General features: G+C 44.5%; 1 protein-coding gene across 1 annotated transcript in view; it reads right to left on the bottom strand.

Moving 5' to 3' along the window:
• Nucleotides 1–659: 659 nt before the first annotated feature.
• LOC112259145 (BTB/POZ domain-containing protein KCTD16-like) overlaps nt 660–12,252 on the bottom strand; it is a 91,418-nt gene continuing 79,825 nt past the window's right edge. The window contains exon 2 of the mRNA XM_024433893.1: nt 660–1,111. Within this exon, the coding sequence (XP_024289661.1) occupies nt 660–1,111 (452 nt within the window). The remainder of the gene's footprint in view (nt 1,112–12,252) is intronic.

The following is a 12,252-nucleotide window of genomic DNA, read 5'->3' as shown; positions in this document are numbered from 1 at the left end:
ATTGTAGGGGAGGGTCTTTCATTGAATTTTTCATTTTGTCATCAGTAAACACAGCGCTTGCTATTTTGCTAAAGAACATTTTCCCCAGGATTTAGGCTTGTTTCGGTAGTTATTTTGAGAAGTTCAACAGGCTTTTTTGTGTCTCCTTCAGCAGTGGGGTCTTCCTATGTTTACCAATGACTAAATGAAGCATTTAAAGAAATGAACACCCTCCTTACGATCAATCATGGGGCAGGTTCGATAATGCTGTGGGTTACTTTGCTGCCTCTGGGGACCTTGAATGTATGCAAGACATTGTGAAATCAGCAGATGGAGTACAAAGTTCAACCCAGTGTCCAAAAATTTTGAAGTAGAAAGGTGCAGCAAGCCCATTGATGGCTACAAGAAGCATTTGTTGGCAGCTATCTTGGCCAAAGGGTGTGCAACGAAGTAGTAGCTCAAGGGTGCCAATAAATGTACATTTAAATTGTAAGTTAATTAACTTAAGTTCTGCAATGTTGAAAACCCAATAACAAGGTGTGGAGAAATAGGGAATTATTCAAGTAAATTGGAAGGGTGCCAATACATATATACACACATACAGTTAGCTAAACAGTCATGGTTTTATGCTTGTTTTTTTGCTGTCTCTGTGATGCCTAAGTGTTTTAACTGGATCCCTCTCAGAGACGGTACTTCCTCAGTAGATCTGCCTGCCACATGTACTTCCTCTCCGGGAAGCGCTCGGGGATCTTGATCTTGCGGAAGTCCTGGATGCACTTCTCCAGCTCCTCCTCAATGGTCATCTTCTCCTTGGCCGGCCTCTTCTTGCAGGTGCTGGTATCTCGGGAGCTGGCAGTGAGTGTTCGGAGGAGATCACTCTTCCTGCGCTGCTCTGACTGCTGCAGCATCTGCACCGGGCCCTTCTTCAGCGGCCGGTCCAGGGTCTGGACATGGACGTGGGACTGCTGGCTCACCGGCCCACAGATAACGGTGCCGTGGGGTGAGCTGGCCTCTGACTGGCTCTCGGAGCTTGAGGTGGAGAGCTCGTTGAAGGAGGTGCCGCTCTCGCCCTCTCCCTTGTGGTTCTTGCAGCAGCAGTCGCAGGGCGGGGAAGACCACCGAGAGGTGCCACCTGGAACAGAGGGAATAGACAGTCAGACAGGGTCTAACAACACAATAACACGGTCAGTTTGGCATTTCCCCATGTTTAAACAAATACACACCACAAAACAAGTAAAGTACTCTCTGACACAATAGAGTGAAGTTGCAGTCACAATAGATGGGTTGGAAGGTCTATGAACTGTGTTGCTTGAATCCTCTGATGTGTTTGAACCAAACAGCGCATTCACCTACCCCAGACTGGATAGTGCTTTGTAATCTTCCTTTGACATTTGGCTATTGTTAACATGCAACTTTGTGTGTGCTTAAACAGTAAAATGTTTCTTTCTCTCAAGGAAAATTATGTTATGTAACAAATTGCTATGCATAGGCTGGTTGCAGAAGAACAGCATTCTCAGCTGTAGCGTTTAGGGCCAAGGACAAGAATGCATTGAGAAATCACATCTCATAAAGCTGTAAACCTAGGCTTATTTATTTTTCATGGTTACTTGTTAAATAATTTAATAAAGAGGGATCTATTGCCTATGAATTTATTTCCCATTTAGCAAGAAGGCATTGCCTCTTGAAACACGTTTGCTTTGCATACATTTTCTTTTCATGAAGTTCAATGCCACAGTTTCCTTGTATGTAAAGCACAACATTTTACATCAATAAATAGTATGTACTTACAAAATATCCAATTTAGATTAAAACAATCTATAACTCTACAGTGGGCTAAATTGATTTACTTATTGGCATTGCAAAAATCTATTTATCCTCCCTGTATTCTCTCTGTACCCTTGACTTTAGACAAGACCCACCATGAATCATGCAGAGTAGGGTACAAATCTACAATATACAGTAAATAGTCATACAAATATAATATTATTTGCATTAACAGTCAGATTTCAGTGAAGCTCTGATGTCGTTTTCCAACACTCGGTGTCATCTATCAGTGTCATCTATGCTGCACACAGTGCGGCACACAGTCAAGTACTACCGCTGTGAAATCAGCCTGCCATCAAAGATTGTGACATAAATGGAGCAAACTCAGTCACAGCCACTCCACCAGCTACCCAGGAAATATATGGCTGCCTCCCAATAGTGCACTCTAAAGGGAATAGGTGTCATTTGGGACACAGCCTCTAATTACCACTACCATCCCAATACAACTTTCCCTACTCAGTGGAGGACTGTGAATACTGGGCCGACAACTGACATGGGGGACGGGGTCCATCTTTTGTGTTTATGTACCAGGGAAGGAAACAGAATTCATTTGTGTCACTCAGCATGAAAAGGGACATTTGATTGATGAGCTGGTGCCTCATAAAATAATTGGTGTTCTGAAAACTGGGCCCTGACTGTATAGACGGCTAAATCTGTCACGAGGCAATTTTTTTGGTCCAAATAAAATGAGCAGGATACTCCAAAGCAGTGGTGATGGTGCGTATTAGACTTGGTTGTGGGGACAGTAGTTTAGATCTGTACTGCTATTATTTCTCTCCTATCTGCCAGGTAAATACCCTGATGTTGACAAATACCTTCTACACCTTAAATTTAAGACACATCGCATGGTTCTACATACTCCACATTCACATCTGTAATTATCACATGTATGTCTATGATGAGTGTTTACAATGGTAATTAGTGACAACCTGAGAAATAGTAGTATTTTCTGTGATAATGATCTGTACTGAATCTACACTTAAAGGTAAAGACAGAATCGTAACATTCCCAGATGTTTCCGCTCGTTGCACCATTCACTTCCAGTCCCAGGAGTTTAGTTGAAAGCAGATTAGTGACTCGGACTCTGACTGCTCTATTCAATTCAGAAACCACTGGAACTGATCATTTAATTATTTGTTATAGCTTCCCCTGAGGGCTACAATAAGATGTAGTGTGGCGTTATTATTATATCTGACAAAACAACCTGCAATCCATTATCCACGGCTAATTGTGGGGGAAATAATTTGAACTTGACATCCATTTCTGTACATAGCATATTTTCCCACTCTCCTTCTTAATCAGTCACTGTTTAATATCTCTACAGTCAACAAGGGTGTCCTCGACACACTGATGTACTGTATAAACTTACCAACTTGATTTAGTAGGCAACACGTGATACTGTGCTGTAGTCAGATCCACAGTGGACAAATCACTCACGAACCAGGACTTCAATCTGCACAAATACATAGCAGGAGAGGACCTACAGATTGGCTGTGCCTAGCCTATACTGTATGACCTGGGGGTGGGAGGAAGGCTTGTGGGCCAGAGTCTCTCTCTGTGTCAATACCACACCCCCCTCCATAATTCTATGTTCAGACCCATGCTGGGTCCAGGGCTGTGAGACTGTGGGGATGGAGGCTGTGGTAGGAGCTGGTATATGTGATCTCCTATCTTGTCACTGGCACTTGCTCTGAGACTGTGTTTGTCCTTCCCCAGTCCACACGTTCCCTTCCTCTCCTCCCCGCTAGACTCCTTAAGCCCGGAGCCATTAATCTCAGATCTCGGAGGGGACCTCCACAGCCTCAGTTATCAGAACCCACAAAGGGAGCTGCCTCCCCTTTTCAGACAGCCACCCTCCTCTTCCCCCACCGTCACACAGCTCTCCTCCTTTCTTGGCACTAAGCGTCTCGATCAATCCAATCCACCATCACCTCGCCTACCCGTGCTGCTCTGCACGCCACACATCTGTCTCCCCTCTGTCTCCCCATCCACCCATCCATCTTCAGGCCGCTTTCCAACCGTATCAACACATCAGCGATTCGGTGGAGGTGTGTGAACGATTGCCCCCTGATTGATTTCTGTCATAAAGCTCTGATTGTGTAGAGGGTATTCAGGGAAGCAAATAACCCCTTTTTTGTCGTTTGTTAAGGTTTGGCACATCAAAGCAACTGACATGCATATTGTTAATAGGCTATGACAATGAATTTAATGCTGGAAACAGTGGCTGAGGCTGGATTTGCCAAGTACAAGCTACTAAGCCTCAAGGTGTGCACTTTAATAATTGAGTACAATGGGTATATATTGTAGAACACAAGACAAATACCTTTGAAAGTTTCAACAGTACCAGTACGCAATACTCATCTGCAATTTGAAAGAGATGTTAGAATGAACATTTTTGCTGACAAATTAATATTCAAATGGTATATTTTCAAGAAAAGATTGGTGTGAGGGACAATTGCATAATCGGCAGAACTGAAATGGTGGATGAGGCATCCTATATTATATTCCTTTCTGTCTGCAACCTAATTCAAATAAAATAAAATTGTATTAATCACATGCTTCGTAAACAACAGGTGTAGACTAACAGGCTGTAGAGGTGTAGACTGACACCATGCGACCCGAGCGTTGCAAAATAGCGTCCCTCCCATCTCCTCATTGGTTTATATATGCAGGTACACACGGGTCATCTCATCATTGGTTATACCCACGTGGGTGACAGAAAGAAGAACGAGGTAAGTGGTGGTAATGCACCTAATTTATGAATGTTGCCAATCACAATTTAAATCCAAGATGGCGTAGCAGTCAGATGTCCTCGTCTTGTCGTGTCCCATGTATATATCTTTTTATATATTTTTCTTCGCATATCTTCTATATATTTTTCTAAACCTCAACTTCAAAATACTCGCCTGCAACCCGCCTCACCCAATGTGCTTGGATCTGTTTTTTTCTAAAAGTATTTTTCTTTACTTTTGAACCGGAACCCCAACAGAAACTAGCCAGCTAACTAGCTACTAGGTAGTAGCTGCTAGCGGTCATCAGCTAACCTTTAGATCGGAAAACTCTCGACCGTTTGCACAACGCAATTCAAACCAGAGCATACCGGACTTATTTTCTCTCCATATCCCCGGATTCCTACGGCAAGCTCTGAACCTTTTCACCTGGATCATCGCAGCTAGCTAGCTGCAATCCGAGTGGCTACTCCTGGCTAACGTCTCTGTCCTGAAGCAAGCACCAATTAGCCTGGAGCTAGCCAATGCTAGGCCCATCTCTCGGCTAGCTGAAGAGGTCCATCAGCCACTCCTTGGGCTACAATACCTATTTTTCCAATTGGCCTGGACCCCTTTAACTGCGGGTACGGAGCCCCGCCAATCCTTCACGACTAGACTACTAACGTAATCTTTCCGAGGGGTTTCTTCAACTGGCTCCTACGTCGCGATGTCCCCTACATGCTAACCGTGTCCCGCTAGCTGTCTCGAGCATATCGGACAGTTAGCTGAATAGGTCCATCGCCCAATTACTTGGGCCACTATACCTATTTTGCCAATTGACCTGGACCCTTTTACTACATGGAACCCTACTAATTCATCACGACTGGTCTGCCAACGTAACCGCACGAGGAGGCTCTGCACGAGGAGGCTACAACAGACTTCTTCCGTCACGACTTCCTTCTAAGGCCTTTCTTCTATTGGCCCGCTAGCTGTCTGAATCGCTGTGTCTCCAGCCAGCCTAACTACTCACTGGACCCCTATGATCACTTGACTATTCATGCCTCTCCCTAATGTCAATTTGCATTGTCCCTTGCTGTTCTGGTTAGTGATTGTCTTATTTCACTGTAGAGCCTTTAGCCCTGCTCAATATGCCTCAGCTAACCCGTTAGTTCCACCCCCCACACATGCGGTGACATCACCTGGTTTAAATGAGGTTTCTAGAAACAATATATCTCTCATCATCCCTCAATGCCTAGGTTTACCTCCACTGTATTCACATCCGAACATACCTTTGTCTGTACATTATGCCTTCAATCCTTTCTATCGCTTTCAGAAACCTGCTCCTTTTCCTCTCTGTTCCGAACGTACTAGACGACCAGTTCTTACAGCCTTTAGCCGTACCCTTATCCTACTTCTCCTCTGTTCCTCTTGTGTTGTAGAGGTTAATCCAGGCCCTGCAGTGCCTAGACCCACTCCTATTCCCCAGGTGCTCTCATTTGTTGACTTCTGTAACCGTAAAAGCATTGGTTTCATGCATGTTAACATCAGAAGCCTCCTACCTAAGTTTGTTTTATTCACTGCTTTAGCACACTCAGCCATCCCGGATGTCCTAGCCGTGTCTGAAATCTTGCTAAGGAAGACCACCAAAAACCCTGAAATTTCCATTGCTAACTATAACATTTTCCGACAAGATAGAACTGCCAAGGGGGGCGGAGTTGCAATCTACTGCAGAGATAGCCTGCAGAGTTCTGTCATACTATCCAGGTAGATACCCAAACAATTCAAGCTTCTACTTCTAAAAATCCACCTTTCCAGAAACAAGTCTCCCACCATTGCCATTTGCTATAGACCACCCTCTGCCCCCCAGCTGTGCCATGGACACCATATGTGAATTGATTGCCCCCCATCTATCTTCAGAGCTCGTGCTGCTAGGTGACCTAAACTGGGACATGCTTAACACCCCGGCCATCCTACAATCTAAACTTGATGCCCTCAATCTCACACAAATTATCAATGAACCTAACAAGTACAACCCCAAATCCGTAAACACAGGCACCCTCATAGATATCATCCTAACCAATTTTCCCTCTAAATACACCTCTGCTGTCTTCAACTAAGATCACAGCGATCACTGCCTCATTGCCTGCATCCGTAATGGGTCTGCGGTCAAACGACCACCCCTCATCACTGTCAAATGCTCCCTAAAACACTTCAGCGAGCAGGCCTTTCTAATCGACCTGGCCCGGGTATCCTATTGACCTCCTCCCGTCAGTAGAGGATGCCTGGTTATGCTTTAAAAGTGCCTTCCTCACCACCTTAGATAAGCACGCCCCATGTAAAATTTAGAACCAGGAACAGATATAGCCCTTGGTTCACTCCTGACCTGACTACCCTTGACCAGCACAAAAACATCCTGTGGCATACTGCATTAGCATCAAATAGCTCTGGTGATATGCAACTTTTCAGGGAAGGTAGGAACCAATATACACAGGCAGTTAGCTTTCCTAAGGCTAGCTTTTTCAAACAGAAATGTGCATCCTGTAGCACAAACTCAAAAAAGTTCTGGGACACTGTAAAGTCCATGGAGAATAAGAGCACCTCCTCCCAGCTGCCCATTGCACTGAGGCTAGGAAACACTGTCACCACCGATAAATCAACGATAATTGAGAATTTCAATAAGCATTTTTCTATGGCTGGCCATGCTTTCCACCTGCCTACCCCTACCCCGGTCAACAGCCCTGCACCCCCCACAGCAACTTGCCCAAGCCTCCCATTTCTCCTTCACCCAAATCCAGATAGCTGATGTTCTGAAAGAGTTGCAAAATCTGGATCCCTACAAATCAGACGGGGTAGACGGGCTGGTAGACGGCCCTCTCTTTCTAAAATGATCTGCAGAAATTGTTGCAACCCCTATTACTAGCCTGTTCAACCTCTCTTTCGTATCGTCTTGGATTCCCAAAGATTGGAAAGCTTCCGCGGTCATCCCCGAGACACTCTAGACCCAAACTGCTACAGACCTATATCTATCCTACCCTGCCTTTCTAAGGTCTTTGAAAGTCAAGTTAACAAACAGATTACCAACCATTTCGAACCCCACCGTACCTTCTCCGCTATGCAATCTGGTTTCTGAGCTGGTTATGAGTGCACCTCAGCCATGCTCAAGGTCCTAAATGATATCATAACCGCCATCGATAAGAGACAATACTGTGCAGCGGTCTTCATCGACCTGGCCAAGGCTTTCGACTCTGTCAATCACCACATTCTTATCGGCAGACTCAACAGCCTTGGTTTCTGAAATGACTGCCTCGCCTGGTTCACCAACTACTTCTCTGATAGAGTTCAGTGTGTCAAATAGGAGGGCCTGGACCTCTGGCAGTCTCTATGGGGGTGCCACAGGGTTCAATTCTCGGGCCAAATCTTTTCTCTGTATACATCAATGATGTTGCTCTTGCTGCTGGTGATTCTCTGATCCACCTCTACGCAGACGACACCATTCTGTATACTTCTGGCCATTCTTTTGACACTGTGTTAACTAACCCCCAGACAAGCTTCAATGCCATACAACTCTCCTTCCGTGGCCTCCAACTGCTCTTAAATGCAAGTAAAACGAAATGCGTGCTCTTCAACCGATCACTGCCTGCACCTGCCCGCCTGTCCAACATCACTACTCTGGACTGTTCTGACTTAGAATACGTGGACAACTACAAATACCTAGGTGTCTGGTTAGACTGTAAACTCTCCTTCCAGACTCACATTCCAGACTCACATTAATCAAAAAATTAATTCTAGACTTCTGCTTCCTATTTCACAACAAAGCATCCTTCACTCATGCTGCCGTACATAGCCTCGTAAAACTGACTATCCTACCCATCCACGACTTCGGCGATGTCATTTACAATATAGCCTACAACACTCTACTCAACAAATTGGATGCAGTCTATCACAGTGTCATCCGTTTTGTCACCAAAGCCCCATATCCTACCCACCACTCTCGTTGGCTGGCCCTCTCTTCATACTCGTCGCCAAACCCACTGGCCCCACAAACCCCACCTTATCTCAGCTCACTGGTCACCATAGCAGCACCCACCCGTAGCACGCGCTCCAGCAGGTATATTTCACTGGTCACCCCCAAAGCCAATTCCTCTTTTGGCCGCCTTTCCTTACAGTTCTCTGCTGCCAATGACTGGAACGAATTTCAAAAATCACTGAAGCTGGAGACTCATATCTCCCTCACTAACTTTAAGCACCAGGTGTCAGAGCAGCTCACAGATCACTGCACCTGTACATACCGCATCTGTTAATAGCCCATCCAACTACCTCATCCCCATACTGTATTTATTTATTTTTGCTCCTTTGCACCCCACTATTCATCTTCTGCACCTGTATCACTCCATGGTTTAATTGCTATATTGTAATTACTTCTCCACTATGGCCTATTTATTGCCTTACCTCCCTTATCCTACCTCATTTCCACACACTGTATATAGTCTTTTTCTACTGTATTATTATTATTATTACTTTTTTTGTTTGAATTTTACCCCTTTTTCTCCCCAATTTCGTGGTATCCATTTGTTTAGTAGCTACGATCTTGTCTCATTGCTACACCTCCCTTACGGGCTCGGGAGAGACGAAGGTTGAAAGTCACAGCGTCCTCCGATACACAACCCAATCAAGCCGCACTGCTTCTTAACACAGCGCGCATCCTGCTTTGCTTTTGCTTTATCTTGGCCAGGTCGCAGTTGTAAATGAGAACTTGTTCTCAACTAGCCTACCTGGTTAAATAAAGGTGAAATAAAAAATGAAAAAATAAAGTCAAGAGAAGAAAAATCCTGGAAGGAGGAGAAATGACCAGAAACAATTCAGTTGACTGTTTTATGTGTGGATTCCTTGGCGGCGTAGAGGACCTTGTGTGTTTTTCAGGTAAAATAACTCAATGTTTATATCCCAGAACAAATTAGCTAGCAACAGCAAGCTAGCTAAATAGGACAAATTAGCTAGCAAGTTCAAGCTAGCTAGCCACATTGCCATAAATGTTTATGTTCTTTTTGACCTGTCCCCAAATTTATATAATTGGTTCAGAGTTTGTTTTGATATTTTAACCATTCTGTCTTGATCGCGTTTGGTGTGGGGGGACAAAATGCATTTATACATGATGGCGCACTCGCGCAGAGGTTTGGGTTCAGTGTAACAGTGAAACATTTACTTACTGGCCCTTCCCAACAATACAGAGTGAAAGGAAATAGAGAAATAAATGAAAAGCAAACCACGTAATAAAAAACGAATAATAAATACACAATGAGTAACGGCAACATGGCTATATTCACAGGGTACCACAGTACCGAGTCGTTGTGCAGGGGTATGCGGTAATTGAGGTAGGTACAGTATGTACATATAACTAGGAACAAATGATAAACAGTAGCAGCAGCGTATGTGATGAGTCAAAATAGTTGGTTCAAAAAGGGTCAATGCAAATAGTCCGGATAGCTATTTGGCTAAATATATAGCCAACTGTTTAGCAGACTTATGGCTTGTGGGTAGAAGCTGTTCAGGGTCATGTTGGTTCCAGACTTGCATCGGTACCGCTTGTCGTGGGGTAGCAGAGAGAACAGTCTATGACTTGGGTGGATGGATTTAGGGCCTTCATCTGATATTGCCAGGTATAGAGGTCCTGGATGGCCCGGCATTTAGCCCCAATGATGTACGCGCTACCCTCTGCAGAGCCTTGCGGTCAGATGCCAAGCAGTTGCCATACCAAACGGTGATGCAGCCAGTCAAGATGCTCTCAATGGTGCTGCTGTATAACTTTTTGAGGATCTGAGGGCTCATGACAAATCTTTTCAGCTTCCTGAGGGTGAAGAGGCATTGTCGTGCCCTCATCAAGATTATCTTGGTGTTTGAGGACCATGATAGATCCTTAGTGATGTGGACACTGATAAACTTGAAGGTCTCAACCCACTCACTACAGCACCATAGATGTGGGGCATGCTTGGCCCATGATCAGATCCTTTGCCTTGCTGACGTTGAGGGAGAGGTTGGTGTTCTAGCACCACACTGCCTGGTCTCTGACCTCCTCCCTATATGCTGTCTCATCATGTTTGGTGGTCAAGTCTACCACCTTTGTGTCGTCAGCAAACTTAATTAGTCGTGCCATGCAGTCGTGTTTGAGCAGGCAGTACAGGAGGGGACTAGGCATTCACCCCGGAGGGGCCCTCGTGTTGAGGGTCAGTGTGACAGATTTTTTTGCTGACTACCCTTACCACCTGGGGGCAGCCTCTCAGGAAGTCCAGGATCCAGTTGCAGAGGGAGGTGTTCAGTCCCAGGGTCCTTAGCTTAGTGATGAGTTTTTTTTATTTATTTTTTATTTATTTTACCTTTATTTTACTAGGCAAGTCAGTTAAGAACAAATTCTTATTTTCAATGACGGCCTAGGAACAGTGGGTTAACTGCCTGTTCAGGGGGAGGGCACTGTTGGAGGGCACTAATGGTGTTAAACGCTGAGCTGTAGTCAATGAACAACATTTTGACTTAGGTGCTCCACTTGTCCAGGTGGGAAAGGGCAGTGTGTAGTGCAATAGAGGTTGCATCATTTGTGGATCTGTTGGGGTGGTACACGAATTGGAGTGGGTCCAGGGTGTTTGGGATGATGGTGTTGATCTGAGCCATGACCAGCCTTTCAAAGCATTTCATGGCTACAGGTGTGAGTGCTACGGGGCTATTGTCATTTATACAGGTTACTTTGGCGTTCTTGGGTACAGGGACTATGGTGGTTTGGTTGAAACATGTAGGTATTACAGACTAGGTCAGGGAGAGGTTGAAAATGTCAGTAAAGACACTTGCACAGCTGAAAACGGTTGTGCTGATTAAAGAAGAGTTCCTCCGTCCAGTGTCTGAGTTCTTTTGCCCATCTTAATATTTTCTTAGCAATTCTGCCTAAAAGGCCAGCATCCCGGAGTCGCCTCTTCAATGTTGACGTTGAGAGTGGTGTTTTGCGGGTACTATTTAATGAAGCTGCCGGTTGAGGACTTGTGAGGCATCTGTTTCTCAAACTAGACACACTAATGTACTTGTCCTCTTGCTCTGTTGTGCACCGGGGCCTCACACTCCTCTTTATATTCTGGTTAGAGACAGTTTGCGCTGTTCTGTGAAGGGAGTAGTACACAGCGTTGTATGAGATCTTCAGTTTCTTGGCAATTTCTCGCATGGAATAGCCTTCATTTCTCAGAACAAGAATAGACTGACGAGTTTCAGAAGAAAGGCCATTTTGAGCCTCTAATCGAACCCACAAATGCTGATGCTCCAGATACTCAACTAGTCTAAAGAAGGCCAGTTTTATTGCTTCTTTAATCAGAACACCAGTTTTCAGCTGTGCTAACATAATTGCAAAAGGGTTTTCTAATGATCAATTAGCCTTTTAAAATAATAAACTTGGATTAGCTAACACAATGTGCCATTGGAACACAGGAGTGATGGTTGCTGATAATGGGCCTCTGTACGCCTATATAGATATTCCATAAAAAAATCTGCCGTTTCCAGCTACAATAATCATTTACAACATTAACAATGTCTACCTTGTATTTCTGATCAATTTGAAGTTATTATAATGGACACATTTTTTTGCTTTTCTTTCAAAAACAAGGAAATGTCTAAGTGACCCCAAACTTTTGAACGGTAGTGTGTATTATCCATGTCCTTGTTCAGGATATTACTGCTCTCAGGTCCCATTGATAGGATAGTCTCGAAC

The sequence above is a fragment of the Oncorhynchus tshawytscha genome, linkage group LG09 (assembly GCF_018296145.1).
Source record: "Oncorhynchus tshawytscha isolate Ot180627B linkage group LG09, Otsh_v2.0, whole genome shotgun sequence".
Classification (NCBI taxonomy): domain Eukaryota; kingdom Metazoa; phylum Chordata; class Actinopteri; order Salmoniformes; family Salmonidae; genus Oncorhynchus; species Oncorhynchus tshawytscha.
Note: the sequence above shows the minus strand (reverse complement) of the source record. Positions and strands in the feature narration are given on the sequence as shown.